The sequence below is a fragment of the Heterodontus francisci genome, chromosome 4 (assembly GCF_036365525.1).
Source record: "Heterodontus francisci isolate sHetFra1 chromosome 4, sHetFra1.hap1, whole genome shotgun sequence".
NCBI classification, from domain to species: Eukaryota; Metazoa; Chordata; class Chondrichthyes; order Heterodontiformes; family Heterodontidae; genus Heterodontus; species Heterodontus francisci.
Genome location: NC_090374.1, coordinates 93,291,203 through 93,315,089, shown reverse-complemented (window position 1 = coordinate 93,315,089; position 23,887 = coordinate 93,291,203). Strand labels below are relative to the sequence as shown.

General features: G+C 42.4%; 1 protein-coding gene across 2 annotated transcripts in view; it reads right to left on the bottom strand.

Moving 5' to 3' along the window:
• Positions 1 to 23,887, bottom strand: part of commd10 (COMM domain containing 10) — a 131,988-nt gene that overhangs the window by 96,249 nt on the left and 11,852 nt on the right. For both annotated transcript variants that reach the window (XM_068028852.1, XM_068028851.1), the window contains exons 3-5: positions 19,289 to 19,399; positions 11,993 to 12,148; positions 9,667 to 9,777 (exon numbers count right to left, since the gene is read on the bottom strand). In XM_068028852.1, coding sequence (XP_067884953.1) covers positions 9,667 to 9,777; positions 11,993 to 12,148; positions 19,289 to 19,399 — 378 coding nt within the window. The remainder of the gene's footprint in view (positions 1 to 9,666; positions 9,778 to 11,992; positions 12,149 to 19,288; positions 19,400 to 23,887) is intronic.

Sequence of the window (23,887 nt, the reverse complement as noted above, 5' to 3'; positions counted from 1 at the left end):
AGGCGGAGATGGATCATCCACTCGGCACTTCTGGCTGAAGATTGTTTAAAATGCTTCAGCCTTGTCTTTTGCACTGATGTGCTGGGCTGTGGATGGGTTGAGGATGGGGATATTTGTGGAGCCACCTCCTCCAGTAATTGTTTAATTGTCCACCACCATTCATGACTGGATGTGGCAGGACTGCAGAGCTTAGATCTGATCTGTTGGTTGTGGGATCGCTATCGCATGCTGTTTGGCACACAAGTAGTCCTGGCTTGTACCTTCACCAGGTTGACACATCATCATGAGGCATGCCTCATGCTGCTCTTGGCATGCCCTCTTGCACTCTTCATTGAATCGGGTTTTATCCCCCAGTTTGATGGTAAAGTGGGGATATGCGGCCCGTGAGCTTACGTATGGTTGAATACAATTCTGCTGCTGCTGATGGTCCACAGCGCCTCACGGATGCCCAGTTTTACATTGTGAGATCTGTTCAAAATCTATCCCATTTAGCACGGTGGTAGTGCCACACAACACGTTGAAGGGTATCCTCAATGTGAAGACGAGACTTTGTCTCCACAAAGACTGTGCGGTGATCACTCCTACCAATACTATCATGGACTGATGCATCTGCGACCGGCAGGTTAGGGAGGACGAGGTCACACATGTTTTCCCCTCTTGTCGGTTCCCTCGCCACCTGCCGCATACCCAGTCTGGCAGCTATGTCCTTTAGGACTCGACCAGCTCGGTCAGTAATGGTGCTATTGAGCCACTCTTGGTGATGGACATTGAAGTCCCCCACCCAGAGTACATTCGGGCCCCTTGCTACCCTCAGTGCTTCCTCCAAATGTGTTCAACATGGAGGAGTACTGAGTCAACAGCTGGGGGGGGGTGGGGGTGGTGGTGCTGGCAGGTGGCAATTAGCAGGAGGTTTCCTTTCCCATGTTTGAGCTGATGCCATGAGACTTCAAGAGGTCTGGAGTCAATGTTGAGGACTCCCAGGACAACTCCCTCCTGACTGTATACCACTGTGCCGCCACCTCTATTGGGTCTGTCCTGCTGGTGGTGTCTGGGACATTGTCTGTAAAGTATCATTCGGTGCAAATGACTATGTCACACTTTTGCTTGACTCGTCTGTGGAACAGCTCTCCCAACTTTGGCACAAGCCCCCAGAAGTTAATAAGGAGGACTTTGCAGAGTTGACAGGGCTGGGTTTGCAGTTGGCATTGCCTAGGTCGGTGCTTGGTGGTCCGTCTGGTTTCATTCCTTATTGACTTTGTAGCGGTTTGATGCAACTGAGTGGCTTGCTCAGCCATTTCAGAGGGCATGTAAGAGTCAACCACATTGCTGTGTGTCTGGAGTCACACGTAGGCCAGACCAGGTAAGGATAGCAGATTTCCTTCCCTAAAGGGCATTAGTGAAGCAGATGGGTTTTTACGACAATTGACAATGGTGTTATGGCCATCATTAGACTAGCTTTTAATTCCAGATTTATTAATTAAATTCAAATTCCACCTTCTGCTGCAGTGGGATTCAAACCCATGTCCCTAGACCATTACCCTGGGTTTCTGGGTTAATACCATTGACAATACTACACCACCACCTCCCTAGTTAGTTTAGAATAGAATACCACGAAGCTCGAAGGTAGATTTGTTCACAGAAGTCACACAGCTCCCGGCAACATGCTTCTTATTAAGGATCAAATGTAGTATGTGTGTTGCAACTGGAAGCAGTGATGCATACCTTGGACTATACAGACATGCATGGTGCATCTAGAATTACTCACATAGCAGCTACAGTCAGCAGTTACTGCAACTACTATTCAATGAGGAAGATATTTTTGCAGGATCGACAGTGCACTGATTGGAATCTTTTAAGAAAAACATGAGAAAATGCACTTTATGATGGGGATAGATATGAAAAGCACAATCTTTTTTGAAAGACTAGCTCATTCAACCAGCCAAGACCATATCAAAAACATGCTCAGCAGCAGCTTTTCATGACACTTTGCAGAGTTCCTGGGTCTACAGTCCAGAATGTCACTCCTTTTCAAGTGACATCCATAGCCAGAGGCTCCTGTTGAGGATTCTTCTATAAAGCTGGGGTACCTCAAGCCTCATATCAGTGATTCACTGGATACATGTGATACTCATAGTAGGCTGCCTGCAAGAATTTGGGACATATCAGGAAAGGTCACTACAGATTGCAGGATTCCAGATACGATCTGGGAGGGCTGCTTTCTTCATTTAACAAATGTGTCACACTGTTTCATTGCAGTAATCAAATTTAGTCATCTGTAGTACCATATCACATTGGTAGCGTTAGATGGGCAAGCTACTAAAATTAGGGGTAATTAGAAAATATTCACCCTTATTTATAAGAATACCCTTTACTAACACTCAAGCCCAAACTAATTCATAAAGCAGGAACAATGTAAATTGTCCCACTATCAGAGATATCCAGGCAGTTCACCCTGGAAGCTGATTAGTTGCTGTAGACCCAAATTGTGCCACAACCCATATTGCCACAAGGGAATAACTTGAATTTCAAGAGCAAAGCTAAAAATGTAATGTTTGTGTTAGTTTCATCAATCAAGGTTTTCACAAAGTGCTTCATTGCATTTCAGGATGCACTATCTATATTAAATATCTGTATTTGTATTTGACGAATTGCCTCATCAGAACCCCATACACAATATCATTCAGTTTGGCCATGCAGTATACACTCAATTCAGCCCATAAGATGGAACTCATAATTCCCAGTAGCAACCTGACTAGGAGACAGTACTCGTAGGAGCATTACTTTGAGCAACCTACCTGAAAGTTTTTCTTCCTTTTAAACAGGTTCACATACTTGGGAATCTGATATCCTCTTGCAGATCAGGGGTCATGGGTCTTAACCAAATAATTTTTGTTCAGGTTTTCTGGCAGCCCTCTTCTATTTTTGAATGCCTCACATTTTAAGTGATTATATAATCTGCTCAGCCAGTTGTCCCCCTACAAAACACCCTTTAGACAAAGCTTAAGGATCAAATGGGCCCTTCTGCCTCACATGGGAGTTACAAAAAAACAAAATACAACAGGGTAACCCTTGCAACAGCGTATCCCACAATTGACCTCGCTAACCTTGTGTTCTTCATGAAATAGTGAAAATAATGAAATCTGCAAATAAACTGGGTTCTTGCCAAGTGCTATGCAAGCCCCCACCTGCCAAGAATGAGGCATATTAATTTCGCCACATGGACATTAAATTTCATATTGTTGCTGGGAAGAGAAGGCCTTATACAAGGGGTTGCCAGGCCTCTGGCTGGAAAGACATTTTTGTATATTAGCAGACAGTGTTGGAACAACAGGGCTATCCCCTGCTCCAATTCAATACACAGAACAGACCTGGTCAAACCAGTCGGTCATGTGACCACCCTGCTGACCAACTTGGGGAGTTTTAAATTGTAGAGACAGTGTTTGAACTGGCAGCAAGCTCTTTGCTCCTGGACTGAAGCAGACCTCCTCTCCTGTCTGCTCCCATCTCTTTCTCACGGAACTCCAAAAACCCACTGGAGACACGTGAACCCCAAGAGAGAAAAGTCTCCTATGGTGAACAAGGTTTAAGAAGAATACTGGGCCCCAACGAAAAGCAAGACCTACCTACAATCAAGGACTACAGTGAGCTCGAAGAACTGTAACAACAACTCTTCAGATATTTCCTCAAACCTTTCTACTTTATTTTTCTTCTGCTCTTTTCTGTCTCTATTTGCATGTGTGTATCGCGTATGCATGCTAGCGTGGGTGCGTCGTGTATCCATAGGCATCAACCGAATTAGAGTTCAGGTTTAATCAAATTTCACCTTTCCTCTTTAAACCTAAGAAAGCCTGTTTGTGCTTGTTTCTTTACTTTATAATTGGAAAGTGATGAACAAGGATTCACCAAAGGGGAGCTAAAAACAGTGTGTTTAAAAAATAAAACCCTGTTACAGTAAGACCAGGTGAAGGCTGAAAGGGAACCAGAGACCTCTTTCTCACCTGGTCGTAACGCAAGTTAATAGAGCAGTCCACCTGATTGGAACGGAGAACAGTAAGAGCACCTCTGGAATACTTTTGAAGCATAGTGCAGGACAAACCAGTAAACCAGTTGGATAACATTGCTCAGGCAGTTTATTAAACAGCAAGTAAGGAAGATTTTGCTCATTCCTGCATCCTTTATCGAGTTACAGTTTATTCAGTTCAAAGAGCGGGGCCAAAGGGGAGACCGAGAGCGGGGGCCAAAGGGGAGACCGAGAGCGGGGGCCAAAGGGGAGACCGAGAGTCAAAGAGTCATTTACTTACAGCATGGAAAGAGGCCATTCTGTCCAACGAGCCCATGCCAGCTCTCCACGGAGCTTTGCAGTCTGTCCCACTCCCTGGCTCAATCCCCGTAGCCCCACAAATCGATTTCTTAAGTGGCCATCCAACTTCCTCTTGAAGTCACTGATCGTCTCCACCTCCACCATCCTTGTGAGCAGTGAGTTCCAGGTCATTCCCACCCACTGTGTAAAAAAGTGCTTCCTCATATTCCCCCTGCATCTTTTGCACAAAACTTTCAGTCTGTGTCCCCTAATCCTAGAGGGTAGGTGGGAGGGAAGAGAGAACGTGACACACACAGAGCACGGGGAGAGGGAGAAGAGATCAAGGTCTCTCCTGACAGATGGACATTTATCCAAAATACTCTGCATCGCTACATCAAGTGTGTGGGCAGAGATTGACTACTTATTAAAGCAAAAACAATGGCAGGTATGTCACTAAATCATTTTCAATATAGTGACTAGAAAGTAAGTCAATAAAATTAGTCTTCTCATTTAAAGCTTCTTCACAAAAATGCACATTTATTCTTGTTTTTATTAGTAAGATAAATTTTTAATGCCTTTATCTTTCAAAAATTGCTCACCGGCCCCCCGGGGCCGAGCATATAATCGCAATACAGCCCTCCGCCTGAAAAGGTTGGAGAACCCTGTTGCAGATGGTACACATTGCAGCCACAGTACACCAGTGGTGGAGGGAGTGAACATTTAAGGTGGTGGATGGGGTGCCAATCAAGAGGGCTGCTTTGTCCTGGATGTTGTTGCCCAATTCAGGCAAATGGAGAGTATTCCAACATACCCAGACTTGTGCCTGTAGGTTATGGAAATACTTGATTCTGCCAAGTCACAGACAGTTTTGTTCAGGGCTTTACACAGTGTGCTCTTTAATTTCCCAGCATGCTGTCTGAGGGGAGAATGCCAGATTTGACCATTTCCTTGAACTCTCAGCCTGTCTTGAAGCTGGTGGATATCTCAGAAGGACAATCCTTTTATGCTGCAGAGTAGAATACACTCATGCAGATGAAGATATTTAACCCATCCTCCATAATGAAGGATTGGATCCACTAAGCCAGAGTAACTTAAAGATACATTCACAGGTTATAGTTTTCCCCAGGAGGAAAATTTACATTTTGTTTTTACAATCCCTAATAAAGTACTGTCCTAAGGGTACTTGGGTCAACCAGCACCAAGATTGCTTCAATCTCACTTTCCCAACTGGTGCTGGGACCTCTGAGCTTAAGAGTCCATGTCTAAAGAAAATCAAATGCTAGTGCACGTATATCTCTGGCTGTTGCTGATGATTTTTCAATGGTAGTACTCCTAATGCTGAGGAAGTTTCAACACTAAAGGGCGTGAAAGAGCCTCAGTACCTGTTTCCACTGGCATTGTGCAACATTAGTGATTTACCAGTCAGCTGAGGCCAGAGTTCTCAGCACCATAAAATGCCAACACTTCCTTGTAAGAAGCATGGTACAATCATTTATTATGGTTGTATTTTATGGTCTTGAATAACATTTAGCAGTTTCTTGCTTAGGCAACAAGCATTTGCTATAACAATCATGGCAAGGACTATAGCATTTTGCACAGTACTTAAAGTCTTTGACAAATGGTAGTCAGACAGAGGCATTAGCTTGTTGATGTAGGTAATGTATTGTATGGATCAGTGCCAGAAGCATGTACTGTATGATGACAGCCTAGCTAGGCACACAAAGCAAAACTGAAAAAGAAAAATATAAATCCATAGGGCGCATTCGGAGATCATCACATTAAAAGCCTCATTACTCAAACCAATCATATGTCTGTGAGGCAAGAATTCCTGACTGAAACTAAGTGCAGTTATTTTTGCTGATTGACTAACCATTGGGATGTTTGAACCAGTCAATGGGATATTTGATCTAATTAAAAACAAGTTTCACCAACTAGATGTATGTAAAATATCCCCATGTTGCTCTCACACTTCTGAGGATTAGAGAAGCAACAGCAATGATAAAAATATAATTGACAAGACATTTAAAGTCCCTTTTTAAAATCAGATTATTTAAATTTTGAGATGCCTCACTCTTAAAATAAGTAAAGGTCTATTTACAACCATTGGCTGTATAGTTGTAAGTAGTAGGCCAGGGTATAAAAGGAAGAAATAATGGGAGCTTGTCAGAAAGGTGCAGTGATAATCATGGAGGATTTTAATCTACATATAGACTGGAAAAATCAGATGGGCAAAGGTAGCCTAGGTAAGGAGTTCATAGAATGTTTTGGGATAGTTTCTTAGAACAGCATGTTCGGGAGCCAACCAGGGTGGTACACAACCAGAGGCATCAGCAGCTAAATGGCAGAGGACAGAAACGTCTGCATATTCTCATTGCCATGGAGGAAATAGTGGTCACCATAATCGGATTGGCCATTGCTGAAGTTGTAGCCAGTGGTGGGTTCAGACCGTACAAGATGACAGTATGTCCCTACCTAATCCACCTTCTCACATCCCACTTCTGCCTCAACCCACAATCTCTTCTGATGTGCAAACTGCAGATGCCGTCAAGATGCACCTTTAACATTCCACCAACCCCCATTCTCCTCACCACAACCCTACCCTTGCCTTTCTCCATTCAGATACCCAAGAATGGCCATTTGGCTGGGCAGTGGTGCACCAGCATGAAGGCCAAGAGGAGTAGTTCACTGATGAAGAAGAAACACTGTCACTGAGTCTTACACTCAGCCACCGGCCTACATTAAGGAGTTGCATAGAGGCAGGATCTGAATGTGGTGAGCCACCGGGCACAAGTGGCCTGCAGCCAGGGACAGAGGAAATGGTAACATGGGTGTCAGGTTCCCAGAGGTCGCAAACAAATTCTGTTACAGATGACTCAAGATGGGGCAGTGTACAGAAAAAGGCTGATGGGCATGCAAGAAGAAATTGCTTGGTGCGTTGGAGGAACGCCAGAAAGCCTGCTGTCACTGTCTAGGAGCATGGAGAGCGTGGTTCATAGACAAAGGCACACGGCTTTGCACAGAGCTTGGGGATCATGTTTTCTAATGTGGAAGTGGAGACAAACTCCATCAGAACACTTGTGGACCCAATCATGGAGCAGTATTTGATGGCCAAAGTCTAAGCATCAATTACAGCACAAGCAGAGGCCACCCAATGTATGCAGTGGAAGCTCGGACTGAAGTCATGAAATCTAAGCTTGTTACCATACAGCCTCAGACTGTTGCCATCATGGCTGCGGATACCAGTGCTCAAAGGGGCTTTCTCACGTACACCAGAAGTGCAATGATACAGCAATCATGAACTAACTCTCAAGAGTTATGAAAAACTGAATCTCTATTCTTAAAAAGTGAACAATGATCCAAAATGGCCACCATAGAAAAAGAGGTTGTCCTTTTGTGCATTCAAACTGTCTGACAAAGAGAAAGGACAAATCTTCAAAGCTTCTTAGCTGTAAATTGCACTACATCCTAAAAACATTCCAGAACTGAAAATCTTCTTCTGAAACAAAAGGTATGAAGTAGCCATGTCCTGGGCCATTGTGCAATCACCATGGGGAGAGATGAGAACATCTCCTACGAGGAGGTGAGGGGTGACACAGTTTTACCTTAAAAAAGGACAGAGACAAAAGCAACATCCTAACAGCTTGTGTTCCAGCCAAGCCAGAAAGCACATACCTTGCTGCGGAATCCTACATCTACATTATACAGCTGTGACTCACCGTCTTCAACTGAACCTTCAACCAAGAGAGAAATCTACAATCATCTCAGGCCTGCACCAATCGATGACTTGATTTCCAAGAGAATTCAACAGGTTTACTGTGACCTCCCCCCACCACTAAAGGTCACTTTCTTTTTTTTTCTTCTCTACCTGTCTCTTCGTGCGCGAGTGGATGCAGTTGCAACAATTTCGGGCTAAGACATATTGATCAATAAACAACTGATTTTCTATTTTAAAAACCTACAAGACGACCGATTGCTGTCTGTTTATTTGAGAAATAAAACACCAAGGGGTGCAATGATACAGCAATTATGGATTAACTCTGAAAAAATATACTTGCTGCAGTCAGGTGGGGGGGTTGAACAATGGGAACCATTCATGTTGCACCATGTGGCTGTAGCAGCTTTCAGAGTCTTACAGCAGTCCAGCAATCTGCACGCCAACAGATTACTAGGATAACTGAGGCATCACCCAGGGAAATGGCAATGATTCCATGGAGAATGAACCTCCTGTCCACTCAGGATGACAGCATTCGTGCTCCCACCATTCCACTCTGCCAGCTCCCCTGCTGTAGCCTGTCAGCCAGCCATGCTGGAAACTGCTGCCCATGCCAAGGTGGTTCAGTATGGGGACAGGCCTTCTAAGCCCAGAGCCGTTCCAGGTCATCCTGCAAGGCCATTTGCAGTCTTACCCACTGAAAGTCAGCAGCCTTCTACCAGCCATGCTGCAGCCACTGGGGTAGCACTGCATTGGAGCACTAGGACAGGCAAAGAGATCCGCAAGACAGGCACTAAGGGAATTTCAAACCATGATTAGTTGAGTTTTGAATGGAATATTGGATGGTTTGTTGGATAAGGTTGGTATGGAATGGTTGTTTTGTGGTGGCATTTATTTCAATATTGTGGCCGAGAGGACCTGTGATAGTCTGTGAAAGAGGGATGGTAAGGTGTGAGGATGTTGTAGAATGGGTATTTTGGGTTGTGCTCATGGGAACTGGAATCAGATGATAGGAACACCTAAAATAATGTAAAAGAACTGCCGTTTTTGTTTAAGTAATACACCTTCAATCTCAGCCTTTAATGACCAGTAGTGACAGTGCTGATTGTGTTCCACACCTTTCATAAACATACTACGCTGTGACTTTTCTACAGATCAGACCATTCCTAAGATATCGCTATCAGACGTGAGAAAGGAACTATCCTGCAAATATACCATTTCATATACAAGCAGGCTAACTTACTTTGCATTTTTATTTTACAAAAGATGTATAATTTTTCCTCCCTTCCTCTCCTGAAAGTGGTCAATTATGCTGGTGCACAGTTCCACAGTTACCAATCAGAAATAACTGGCTATGAGTTAATGCCTAAGCTCATGTAAGAAAATAATTACTTGAGTGAGGTATGGAAAAGCAAGCAATGGCCATAGAAATGTAGTGAGCAGGAGTTAACTACCTCAAAGACAAAAGGGGAGAACAGAGGCACACAAAAGAAAACCCTGCACTGGCTCAAGTCAGTTAATCAAAAAATATTTTTAGGGCCTGGATGCAGAATACTGGGATATATACCTGAATGGTTATAGCTCTCTAATACAAACTATACCAATTACTAATTCAAGACAGCTTTTCTCTTTATAACATTACTATTTCATTTACCTCAGAGTCTTCATTGTTGACTTCAAGTTCAAGAATAGCATGAGGAGACTTCATTTTGGCTTGCGTTGAATGACCCATTTCAAGGTTAAGGCACCACCCAATTTTTTCAAGCTGTAAATATGATTAAATTTAAGATATTAATGCAGAATAGATGTTGTACATTGGAATACATTTTCAGACAACTTATTTATCTGCCTCCCCTCCCCTACCTTGGCCCAACATTCTAACCCTGTTTGACTTAATACAGCACTTGGTTTTGACTCACCATGTGTAACACCATGGGAAATTTACTAGCTGTGTATATAAATTTACTTCAAAGAGCTTGTTTTACAGTATCACTAGGCAAGCAGCAAATTAAGGTTATCCACAACACAATAGGGTATGTTACAAGTGGTTTTATTTTTGTACTAAAATCTTAGAATTGTGTGTGTTTTAAAAAACTGGGGGAAAAAAAGGATTTTCAATGGACTTGGACACCTGCAAATAGCTGGAATTTTTGCATGTCGACTTTGTATACAAGAATAGGAAAAGCAAGCAGTTTCAAGGAAGCCAGCCAGGGGTTTGACCTCATAGCAACACTTTTAACGACAGAGGAGACACTGTATCTGGTCATGTGATTGGCTCAGGAAGGCTTTTTACTGTCACTTTGGACTTTTAAAAACCAGTGAGTTGGACAAAGTGTTGAAACTTAGACCTGACCTGCCTGGTAACTAGAGAAAAAGACCTCTCTGTAAAGGAGACTTGCATCACTTGAAAAGAAATCCTACATTTGAAAGGTGGCAGATTCCTATTGCCTCCTGTCTCTGAAGATATCCTGCATCCAGTGTGGTTCCTGTTGCCTCCTGTGTTTTGGGAAATCCCAGAATCTGAAAAAAGCTTCAACTGCTGTATTGCTGCTGAGAGTCCTGAGCAGACCTGTTGCTACACCATGCTGAAAGACATATGTGACGCCTGCTGTAGTTGAATTGCCTTGAACATCTACCCATCAAAGCCTATTCTTCAAACTTTCCTGGAGAGAGTTTAAGTGGCATCCGACTATACGACTCTGGGACACCTGGTACCGAAAACATCCTACCAGAACATGACAAACTGATTTATTTTTATTATTCCTTCTATTCCTAAGAAACAGCTATAAACCAAAATCCTTTTACCCCGGTTAACTGGTTTTATTTTGAATGTATGTGTTTGTGCATGAGGGTTATGGAACTAAGGATCTTTTCAAATATATAGACTTATCTCATTAGTAGTTAAGACTTAGTATTTCTTTTCTAATAAATAGTAAATGTTGTTGTTGTTTAAAGAAACTTGGTTTTGTGTGCTTTATTCTGGGGGACAAATAGAATGTCTAACTTGGCTATTCTTCGGTAGGTGGGAAAATTTATTGATATTACCTGTGGAGTAGTGGGACTGAATTAACAGTGCATTTCTCCCGGCTTGCTCGGAACAGGTAATATTGGTCAATTGAAATCAGTGGAAAAGATAATTGGGTGTAATGTAAAACAGGCTGTCGATTTACTCGTACCTATCTTGCACAATTGCCAAAGATCAATTTCACTCCCAAGAAACGTTCATTTACAAGATATGTTTGTAAGAAAATGCAGCACACTTACTTAGACTCACCTACATTTCTCTACTCTAATACCCTAATTTAAGCCAAAATCATTTATAAATGCTTTAGCAAAACAACTTCAGTGACTTGACCATTGCTGAAATTATAATTATTGTAAGAAATTCAAGTACATTGTATTCCCCATAATTCTTGGCTTTTCATGATCGGATTCTAAAGTACCCAGAGAAAAACACAAGGGTTTTGCACGTAGGCAGAAAAAAGTTAAAGCAAAATCCTAGAAGTTTTATATGTCAAGGCTATTAATATGGCTCAGTTGATAGCATTCTCACTTATGAATCAGTTGGTCAGGAATTCAAGTTCCATTCCAGAATATTACCAAGACACTCCAGTACCACATTGAGAGACTACTTGCAACTTCAGAGGAAAGGTTGCCTGAGGCCCCATTTACACGTTCTAGTGGTACATGTGAATATTAAAGATCATATAGCACCATTTGAAAAATGGCAGGTGATTCTCTGAGAATTGTGGCCCATTCTTTCTCACCACCATTACCAACCACAAAATAAACTGATCATTCATTTCTATGCCATATGTAGATGCCACATCTGTTGCGATAAACTGTAACTACACTTCAAAGTAATTTACTTTATGTGAAATGCTTTGGGATATTTTTGTGATATACAAGTGCAAGTTCTTGCTTTTTAAAAAGAAAACCTCATCCCTGTATTCATTTTTGATCATCTTGACTTGTATTACCTTTTTAGGAGCAAAAGTATTTTGTCTTAATTTTTCAATAATATCTTGGCCCATATTTGTCCAGGCCTGGGCAAAGGCCTCAGCCTTCTCTTGACTCAGGTGGATATTTTCTAGTTGTTGTTGAAGAGCAGCAGGTTTCATGTTGTAATAAGCTGCCTGATAAGAAATTACATAAGTAAAGTGAAAACTCAAGACACATATTTGAGAATATTTCAAATAAACTGTAGAGACAGAAGTGCACTTGCTCTATTTTCTTGACTTGCTATGTAAGCAGAGATGTAGGCCGGAATTTTATGGCACCCCAACGAGCCGGATGGTGGTGTAAAATTGAGTGGGAGGCTCCGGGAGGCCTTTCTGACCCGCTCCCGCCTCCGGCCAACTTTACGGAGGTCGGGTGGGGGGCAAGAAACAGTCCGCCCGCTCCAGGCCAATCTAGGCCCTTAAGTGGCCACTTAATGGCCACTTGAGGGCCTTCGCCCACCTCCACGGGTATTTTACCCGTGGTAAGGAGGCGGGCTGGGGATGTGAAAGGCCGCCCAGTGAGAGCTGCCGGCCTTTCCGCGCCCCGAGGGGGTGCCCTGACAATCGGGCACAGGGTGCCCAATTGAGGGCCGCCCCGCCTCCCAACCCACCCCCAGGACCCAAGACGCCCCCCACCCCCTCTTCCCCCAAACGACCACCCTTACCTCACCGGGCCGCAACCGATGTACCCCGCGAGGCAAACCTTACTCACCTCACTCATGGCTCCATGTCCTCGGTAGGGCTGCAGTCCCAGCAGTGGCCATCGCTCCCGGTGACGCTGCTGGGACTAAGAGCTGCCAGCCCGATGATTGGCCAGCAGCTCAATGAGGCAGGACGTCCTCCCTCAAGCAGGTGCAAGTCCCATCTCTGAACAGTTAAAGCCCGCGGACCCATAAAAGACGGGACGGATCCTCGGGCTAGGCAGAAGCGACTTTTATGTCGGTGGCGAACTCCCGTCCGCCTAAGGTAAAATTCCGGCCGTAATTCTTTATGGTGCTCTAACTTTTCACTTGTCATAAGTTGCTCATCACTCTGAAGCCAACTCTAGGTCTAGACAATGTAGCTAACTGCAATAAATGCACTTACACCTAGTATCAATGCAATAAAAAGCAATTACTTGCTTAAAACTATGTAACAGTTCTTTAGGGAATCTCACCCAGCACCTCAAAAGCTGGTTCTAGCCTCCGGCAAAGCCAAGATTTTGATGAGGGGTGAAATTTTTGGCTTGGGAACAGTGGTATTGGTCTAAGAATGGGGCATAATGTCAGTTGACCACCAAATATCACAGAGGTATGATGGGTACTTTATACATGTTCCTTAGGGCACAAGATATATGTGATCAAAGACTATATATCTACATATTATAATCTCAACACTGCGTACACTTCTGGCTGGAGCAACTTGACTTCCCACTGTCCACTTTTTATACTACACTTGTTTGTCAACTTTCTTCTCATTTCAAACATCCACATTTATAATGCTTCCTTCCCCCAACCCCAACTCCCATATAAACGCAGCTTTCAATGCAATCCAGCCACCAGGTTCCCACAAATCAGACAACATGTTTTTTATCTTTTTTATCTCAGCAACTGAAATTCATATCCCAAATGCAGGTCTAAACAAACAAACAAATGCATATTTCACATTGACGTGATGAAATTTATCCACCGAGTTGTGTCTTTTAATGCGTTCATTAAAATGTTTACTTAAAGGCCTCAGGTTTCCCAAAAGGGCTTGGATTTGATACATTTCCCCAGAGCTGTGATGCAGTGAACTGAATCTGGATTGTGTTGTCTGAGCATTTAGAGACAATTCCCAGGGTATATTGGCATAGGATGTAATTTGCACTGATGGAATATTTTTGTCTAGTTTCTGGCATTTTCAGTTCTAAACCTTCTCAAAATTAATTGAAAAAACACCTGATAAAATTTACATTTAGTGTTTTCTTTTTAAAGAGGTTGTGCATGCTTTTTTTTTAAAAAAGTAAACTACAGGGGTTGCATCTGCGCAGAAGGAAAAAGAACAATGACAGTGTACTGAATGTACATACACCTGGTGTAGCTTATGTTCTGTGTTCTATAAACTTCAGAAAGTGTACTAACCAAAGTTAGTCTCATTTCTGTATTAACATCTTAATTTTTTTTTTTAAGTACCAATTGAATTTTGAAGCCAACAAATTTGCTGGCCTTTGCTACCAGCAAAGCATATGTGAAAACTATTCGCTTTGAACCTCCTGTTGTATTTATTTTTTGAAAACTGAGCACCAGCATCAACAAAGACTCGCAATCCATCTCTCATCACAGCACATTTTTCTGAAACTTGTAAAACACAAAACAAATGCTACAACAGGTATGTAACTTCTTTTCCCCCTCACACACAGGCTCAGCATTAATTAAACTTGAAGAAAGCTTTTGAAATTTTGCCCTTTTGTTTTCATAATTATTGAAGGTAAGATACTGGTAAGAAAATGCTGGAAGCTGAGGAAAAATATTGCATCAATACTACTGACAATAGTATTGATGCATTTTGGGAAATTGGTGCACAATCCAAATTCAGCGCTCACAAATTCATAAGTCTCAGCAAATATATAATCTACAAACCTAAGCATTTCGGAGATTGAAGTCTTCAAGCAAAAACTTTCACAAAAGCACGAAAAGACAAATTCAATGAATCAACTTAAATATATTACTGTAAATGTGTATTTTTTGAACTTTTTTGTTTGAACCCATAGAATAGAAACTTCAGTTACTCAGAAAAAAAAATCAGAAAGCATTTTGAGCGATGTGTCTCCTCAGTGACCAGATTCCAGAAAGTGGCAAGTTAACAAAATCAAAACCCAACCAAATATAGAATCATTGCTTAATACAGCGTATAAAGGAGGCTATTCAGCCCATCGTGCTGTGCTGCCTCTTTTAAAGAGCTATCCAATTAGTCCCATTCCCTTGTCCTTTCCCATAGTCCTGCAAATTTTTCCCCTTCAACTATTTCTAATTTCCCCTTTTGAAAGTTATTGTTGAATCTGCTCCCACACCCTTTGAGGCTTAACATTCCAGATTATAACCCACTGTGCTAAAACAATCACTCATCTTGTTTCCGGTTCTTTTTCCAAATGCCTTAAATCTGTGTCCACTAGTTACCCATCCTTCTGCCACAGAAAACAGTTTCTCATTATGTGCACCATCAAAACCGTTAGCTAATTTTGAACACCTCTATTAAATCTCTCCTGAACTTTCTCTGCTCTAAAGATAAAAAAAGCGAGTTTCCCTAATCTCTCTGCATAACTGAAGTCCCGCATTTCTGGTACTTTTCTAGCAAATCGCCTTTGCATCCTCTCCAAAGCCTTGACATCCTTTCTAAACTGTAGTGCCCAGAATGGAACACAATACTCCAGTTGGGTCCTAACCAGTGATTTATAAAAGTTTAGCATAACTACTTTGTCTTTGTACTCTATGCCTGTTTATAAAGCCAAGGATCCAGTATGCTTTCTCAACTTGTCTTGCCATCTTCAAAGATTTATATACATAAACACCCAGGTGTCTCTGTTCCTGCACCCCCTTCAAAATTGTACCATTTTGCTTCTCTTTCGTCCTAACAAAATCGATCAGTTCATACTTCTCCGCATTAAATTGCAAGTGTCATTTGTCTGCCCATTTCACAAGTCTATGTCCTCCTGAAGTCTATTATTATATTCCACACTTTTTTAATACATTTATGAGTTTCCTATCATCTGCAAGCTTTGAATTTTTGCTTTGTATATAAGTTCAGGTCATTAATATATATCGAAAGATCAGTGGTCCGAACACCAGCTCCTGGGGGACACAACCATATACTTCACACCGGCCTGACAAACAACCATTCACCATTACTCTATTTTCTGTCTCTGATCCAAATTTCATATCCATTCTATCACTGCCCCTTTAATCCCACGGGCTTCAATTATATTAACAAGTCTCTTTTTTTACTCAGTCATGGGATGTGGGCATCGCTGGCTAGGTCAGCAATTATTGCTCATCCCTAATTGCCCTCGAGAAGGTGGTGGTGAGCTGCCTTCTTGAACTGCTGCACTCCATGTGGGGTAGGTATACCCACAGTGCTGTTAGGAAGGGAGTTCCAGGATTTTGACCCAGTGACAGTGAAGGAATGACGATATAGTTCCAAGTCAGGATGGTGTGAGACTTTCAGGGGAACTTGCAGGTGGTGGTGTTTCTATGCATTTACTGCCCTTGTACTTCTAGTTGGTAGAGGTCGTGGGTTTGGAAGGTGCTGTCTAAGCAGCCTTGGTGCGTTGTAGAAGTGCATCTTGTAGATGGTACACACTGCTGCCACTGTGTATCGGTGGTGGAGGGAGTGAATGTTTGTGGATGGGGTGCCAATCAAGCAGGCTGCTTTGTCCTGGATGGTGTCGAGCTTCTTGAGTGTTGTTGGAGCTGCACCCATCCAGGCAAGTGGAGAGTATTCCATCACACTCCTGACTTATGCCTTGTAGATGGTGGACAGGCTTTGGGGAGTCAGGTGAGTTACTCACCGCAGGATTGCTAGCCTCTGACCTGCTCTTGTAACCACAGTATTTATATGGCTACTCCAGTTCAGTTTCTGGTCAATGAAAACCCCTGGGATGTTGATAGTGGGGGATTCAGCAATGGTAATGCCACTGAATGTCAAGGAGAGATAGTTAAATTCTCTCTTGTTGGAGATGGTCATTGCCTGGCACTTGTGTGGCACGAATGTTACTTGCCACTTATCAGCCCAAGCCTGGACATTGTCCAGGTCTTGCTGTATTTCTACATGGACTGCTTCAATATCTGAGGAGTCGCGAATGGTGCTGAACATTGTGCAATTATCAGTGAACATCCCCACTTCCGACCTAATAATTAAAGGAAGGTCATTGATGAAGCAGCTGAAGATGCTTGGGCCTAGGATACTATTTACCTTTAACAAATTCATACCGGCTTTCATTTATTAACTCAGATTTTTTTCAAGTGCCAATTAATTTTGGCTCTGATCATTTTTAACTAAATGTTTCCCCACCACTGATTTGGCCTGTAGTTGCCAGGTTTTACGCTTTTCCCTTTTTTCAAACATGAGTATAACATTTGTAATCTTCCAGTTCGCTGTTCCGATATCTAAGAAAGATTGGAAGATTGTGGCTAAACCCTCTGCTATCTCCACCCTTGCTTCCCTCAGCAAGCTATGATGCATTCCACCTGGACTAAGTGACTGTTCTAATTTGAGCACTGCCAACCCTTTAAGTACCTCTTCTTTATCTGTTTTAGTCTTATCCATTGTTTCTATTCCTTCCTCTTTTACTTTGACATTGGCAGCATCTACTTCTTTAGTGAAGACAGAAGCAAAGTACTCACTTCATATCTCATCCATGTCCTCTCCCTCAACATGGAGTCTTTATTGGCCCCTAATCGGTCTCACCTTTCCTTTATTGACTGTTGTTATACTAATTAAATGTTTATAAAAGACTTCCAGGTTCCCTATGTTATCTGCTAATCTATTTTCATGCACTATTTGCCCTCTTATTTCCTATTTCAATTCTTCTCTGTAATTTCTGTATTCAGCTAGATTCTCTATTGTATTATGAGCCTGACATTTATCATAAGCCTCCTTTTTCCCTTTTCATTTTATTTCTTTTTATATTTAGTAATTTAGGGAACTCTAGCTTTGTATGCCCTACCTTTACGCCTCGAGGGAATGTTTCTAGTCAATATCCGAATCATTCCCTCTTTCAAGGCCTCCCATTGCTCATTTACTCTTTTACCTGCCAATCTTTGATTCCAATCTGCTGGGCCAGATCCCTTTACAAATCACTGAAATTAGCCCTCCTCCAGTTGAGTATTTTCACATTTGATTGTTCCTGATCCTTTTCCATAACTACTCTAAACCTAATGACATCGTGACACAGTTTCCCAAATGCTCCCCCACTGAAACATATTCCACTTGCCCCATTTCATTTTCTAGAACCAGATCCAGCACTGCTTCCTTCCTTGTTGGGCTGGAAACATACTCATCAAGAAGGGTCTCTTGTACACATTTCAGGAATTCCTCCCCCTTTTTGCTCTTGACCCTGTTATTTTCAGTCCCCCATTAACACTACTCTATAGTTGTTACTTTTTTCTGAAATTTGTCTGAAAATTTGCTCCTCTATCTCCTTCCCATTATTTGTTGGCCAATGTTCTCCACCCAGCAGCCTAATAGCTCCTCTATTGTTCCTTCATCTAATCAAATAATTTTTTTATACCCTCAAATACATAATCAGTGTTATAACAATATCTTTGATCAATGCTGCTACCGCCCCAACCTTCCTTTCTTTCCTTCCCTATCTTTTCTGAATACCATGTAGCCAGAAATAGTGCCCTTTCCTCCTCTTGCTTAAGCCAGGTCCCCATTACTGCCACTAGATCATAATCCCATCTGGCAATTTGTGCCTGCAGTTCAATCTTACACATTTTGTGTATTTACACACATGCACATCACACCCATCCTACTCCACCTCACATATAGCCCCATGTCTGATCCCTCCTATTTCTAATCCATTTTTTATTCTGATGCTCTCTGGCTCTCCCAGTCCTCTGCACACATTGTTTCTCCTTTCCAATGCTTCATCCTGATGCCCTTCCCCAACAAATTAGTTTAAACCCTCCTTGAAAAGGACATTGGTCACAGCCCTATTGAGGTGAACCCATCCATCTTGTACGGGTACCCCCTGCCCCAAAATTGGTTCCAATGCCCAAGTAGTATGAAACACTTCCTCCTGCACCATTTCTACAGCCATGCATTAACCTGCCTTATCGTACTGCTCCTGTCCTCACTAGCACATGACACAGGGAGAAAAAGATGGGAGAAAGTTGGTGGTGGTCGATAGTTAAACTCAGACTTCACAAGAAATCATTAATTACAAGGAACCAGATAATTCTCTGAGCTCTTTTCAGAAAACTATCTGGAATATTACTGTCCTACACTAGAGAATTTTCGATGCCCAAAATTTTGGCTCACCCAAACAATTTTACACTTACCAGTTCAATGTGTGCTTACAATTTACACAAACCAAACTCCGCTATTTTAGATATGTAATGTATCTCGAAGTAAATGAGTTCGTTTTTTTTGTCAAACCTTAAAGAACTTCTACTACAGTTCCACAACTTTTATAAAATGTAATACTACTCAATGGAACACTTTTGTCAAGCCTTTGAAAGATATTAATCAAAACCAAGAAAAGGAACATATCTGAGACCAAATATTGTGTAATATGAGTTTCCATTACTTTACCTGTTCCAGGAGAAAAGATACTGTTTCCAGCACCAACTGGAGGTCTTGTTTTTCCAGAGAAAGTGCAGTTTGAAGTTTCTCTTTCTCTTCTTCAGTAAATGAATGTTCATCCTAAAAACATAACTGATTAGTACTGTACAAATGCAAGAGGTTCTAATCAGCACTGTAAAAAGATGCCAGTAAATTGGAAAAGCAATTAGTTCATTAGCTCATTATTCTAAAAATACTCAAAACGTTAACCTCTTCCACCCAAAACAAAATAAGGCTTTAAAAAAAAGGTTTTAGCAGACTGCCAGTTTAGAGGTCCTTTGATGTAAATTGTCAATTTGAGACCAGACTAGTTTTCACTTAGTGTACATTTAAATTTTAGTTGAATTACAAGGGTAAAATAAACAAAAAGAACCCTCATGTATATACTGATGCCAAATAAAATGAGATCAGAAAATTTACATCTACAAGTGGTTAGTTTAGAATGTAACTGTAGAGTTCTGCTGAAAGATCATCAACCTGAAATGTCAACTCTCTCTTTCTCTCTTTACAGATGTAGCCTGACTTGTGCTTTAGGCACTACAGGTAAAGGGAAAACTAAAAAATATAAAATAATTAAAACAGGAGAAATAGAAAACATGTAAATAAAACATTAGAACCAAAGGACAAGTTAGGGTGCGTTGTGATGGACTATCGGTATAATAGGCTTAATTGGGTAGAATTTAGAAATAATTAAAATACTATACCTTTTAGAATTAAAGACTGAATAAATGGTCAGGTTTTCAAGACTCACTGACATTCCCCTTTAAGAAGGTAGAGTTAAAAAATTTCAAGATCCCTGTTATGAACCAGAAACAAGTTGGGAAATCCATTTGTGTCTCTGTTGTCAGGGACTTGGAAGATAAGCACACACATTAAAATATCCTGTGTGATATCAATAAGAGGTAGCAATAAACTTAATTGGTTTGTGGGGTTGTTGATGCAGGCAGGTCGGCTCAGGAGGTTGCTTTGGGGTGCCATGGAAAGGGGAGGCGGTAGCATAGTGGTAATGTCACTGGATTGGTAGCCCAGAGGCCCAGGCTAATGCTCTGGGGACATGGGTTCGAATCCCACCACAGCAGATGGTGAAATTTGAATTCAATTAATAAAAAAAATCTGGAATTAAAAAGCTAGTCTAGTATGATCATGAAGCCATTGTCGATTGTTGCAAAAACCCATCTGGTTCACTAATGTCCTTTAGGGAAGGAAATCTGCCGTCCTTACCTGGTCTGGCCTACATGTGACTCCAGATCCACAGCAATGTGGTTGACTCTTAAAATGCCCTCTGCAATGGCCACTCAGTTCAAGGGCCATTAGGGATGGGCAATATATGCTGGCCTAGCCAGCGATGCCCTCATCCTATGAACAAATAAAAAAAAACTTCCATCTTAAAGGATATAATGAGAGCTAAGCTGGCAGCAGGGACTTTATGGGTAGAATTAAGAAATAGAAATGATTTAAGACTATAGTAGAACTTGTGTATAAGCTCTCTGGTAGTAACTGTGAAGTGGCAGTTTGTATAAATGCTGAGATTAGGCAAACATGTAGTAAAGGTTTAAATTGAGTGGGATAAACAGATTAGCACATGTCAGAAAGGTAGTGAATGTCTGGGATAGTTTTCTTAAACAATATGTCCTAGAACCAACAAGGGGCAGGCCATATTAGATTTTGTAATGAGCAAATAGGTAGTGAACTAAATCTAGCTAATGGTACATGAATAACAGAAGAATGATGCTCCAGGCTCCCTCCTTAACTCTCACTCACTACAGACAGCACTGACTCACCCTCAATGTGCTGACCTAGTGCTCCCCCTCCCAGAGTTACCACACAAGCACACCCCTCCCACACCCCCCCCCCCCCCCCCCCACAAATGTTGTGCCTCCTTCCTGAGCAAAATTTGCACTCCTCATAGTCCTAACTCTTTGCCTTTTCTCATTGCAGGAGAAGAGAGCCTACAACTCTTGGGCGAGGCAGAGAAGCTGAGGTGGAGTTGCATCCTTGGTCACCCTGGTGGTAATGAAGAAGAATGCTCTGGAAATTGGCAGGGTGGCAGCAGTGCAGGCTGTTGCTGATGAAGAGATGGGGTGCAACAGAGACTGGATGAAAGCATTATATATCACACTGCCACTTGGTTCTGACTTGTCACTCACATTGAACCATTGTCACCAATATATTAAATCTGATGGTCTGTAAATGGCTAGATTTTGAATCCTTTCTCACCTGCATGCAGCACTAACAAATGCCTTTCATCTTCTGCAAGGGGGTTGCCAGAGCCATACCAAGAGTGGAAGGAGGTGGTAGTGGAGTACTCAGAGGAGCAGCATCACTCTGAGGAAGTATTGTCACATGGCTCAGACACACCTTCCACCAGCACAGATACACTCAGCTCGGTGTGTCCTGTGTCATAGATAGAAAGGGTGACACAAGGTGAGGAACACTTCACATGAGCAGGAGCAAGTACAGGAGACAGAGACAGCTGGGGAGAATCCCCATCAGAAGCCTGAGGAAGCATGCAGCTATATTCAGCTAGACACAGACGCTGAGCCTCAGGGGTCATATGCGAAGCAGGTACTTGTTGGGCAGCAAAAGGAAATGGTTGGTCATCTGTCAGAGTTCCCAGAGGCAGTGCAGTGCCTTGCACTGAAGATAGAGGAGTTCATCGTGGCCATGAGCTGCATCAGAGAAGTCACCAATGCCCTGCACCGGAGGGCCAGCGAGTATGTCCGCTTCAGGACGGACTCTCACAGCCAGGCCCAGAGGGCTGTTGGTTTCAGCACCATTGCCGGAGAACCATAGGTTGCAATGGTTTACGAAAGAAGTTGAAGCGCTTGTCAAGAGGAAGAAGGCAGCTTATGTTAGGATGAGACGTGAAGGCTCAGTTAGGGCGCTTGAGAGTTACAAGCTCGCCAGGAAGGATCTAAAGGGAGAGCTAAGAAGAGCAAGGAGAGGACACGAGAAGTCATTGGCAGATAGGATCAGGGAAAACCCTAAGGCTTTCTATAGGTATATCAGGAATAAAAGAATGACTAGAGTTAGATTAGGGCCAATCAAGGATCGTAGTGGGAAGTTGTGTGTGGAATCAGAGGAGATAGGGGAAGCGTTAAATGAATATTTTTCGTCAGTATTTACAGTAGAGAAAGAAAATGTTGTCGAGGAGAATACTGAGATTCAGACTACTAGGCTAGATGGGATTGAGGTTCACAAGGAGGAGGCGTTAGCAATTTTGGAAAGTGTGAAAATAGATAAGTCCCCTGGGCCAGATGGGATTTATCCTAGGATTCTCTGGGAAGCTAGGGAGGAGATTGCAGAGCCTTTGTCCTTGATCTTTATGTCGTCATTGTCGACAGGAATAGTGCCGGAAGACTGGAGGATAGCAAATGTTGTCCCCTTGTTCAAGAAGGGGAGTAGAGACAGCCCTGGTAATTATAGACCTGTGAGCCTTACTTCGGTTGTGGGTAAAATGTTGGAAAAGGTTATAAGAGATAGGATTTATATTCATCTTGAAAAGAATAAGTTCATTAGCGATAGTTAGCACGGTTTTGTGAAGGGTAGATCGTGCCTCACAAACCTTATTGAGTTTTTTAAGAAGGTGACCAAACAGGTGGATGAGGATAAAGCAGTGGATGTGGTGTATATGGATTTCAGTAAGGCGTTTGATAAGGTTCCCCACGGTAGGCTATTGCAGAAAATACGGAAGTATGGGGTTGAAGGTGATTTAGAGCTTTGGATCAGAAATTGGCTAGCTGAAAGAAGACAGAGGGTGGTGGTTGATGGCAAATGTTCATCCTGGAGTTTAGTTTCTAGTGGTGTACTGCAAGGATCTGTTTTGGGGCCAATGCTGTTTGTCATTTTTATAAATGACCTGGAAGAGGGTGTAGAAGGGTGGGTTAGTAAATTTGCGGATGACACTAAGGTCGGTGGAGTTGTGGATAGTGCCGAAGGATGTTGTAGGGTACAAAGGGACATAGATAGGCTGCAGAGCTGGGCTGAGAGATGGCAAATGGAGTTTAATGCGGAAAAGTGTGAGGTGATTCACTTTGGAAGGAGTAACAGGAATGCAGAGTACTGGGCTAATGGGATGATTCTTGGTAGTGTAGATGAACAGAGAGATCTTGGTGTCCAGGTACATAAATCCCTGAAAGTTGCTACCCAGGTTAATAGGGCTGTTAAGAAGGCATATGGTGTGTTAGCTTTTATTAGTAGGGGGATCGAGTTTCGGAGCCACGAGGTCATGCTGCAGCTGTACAAAACTCTGGTGAGACCGCACCTGGAGTATTGCGTGCAGTTCTGGTCACCGCATTATAGGAAGGATGTGGAAGCTTTGGAAAGGGTGCACAGGAGATTTACTAGGATGTTGCCTGGTATGGAGGGAAGGTCTTACGAGGAAAGGCTGAGGGACTTGAGGTTGTTTTCGTTGGAGAGAAGGAGGAGGAGAGGTGACTTAATAGAGACATATAAGATAATCAGTGGGTTAGATAGGGTGGATAGTGAGTCTTTTTCCTCGGATGGTGATGGCAAACACGAGGGGACATAGCTTTAAGTTGAGGGGTGATAGATATTAGGACAGATGTC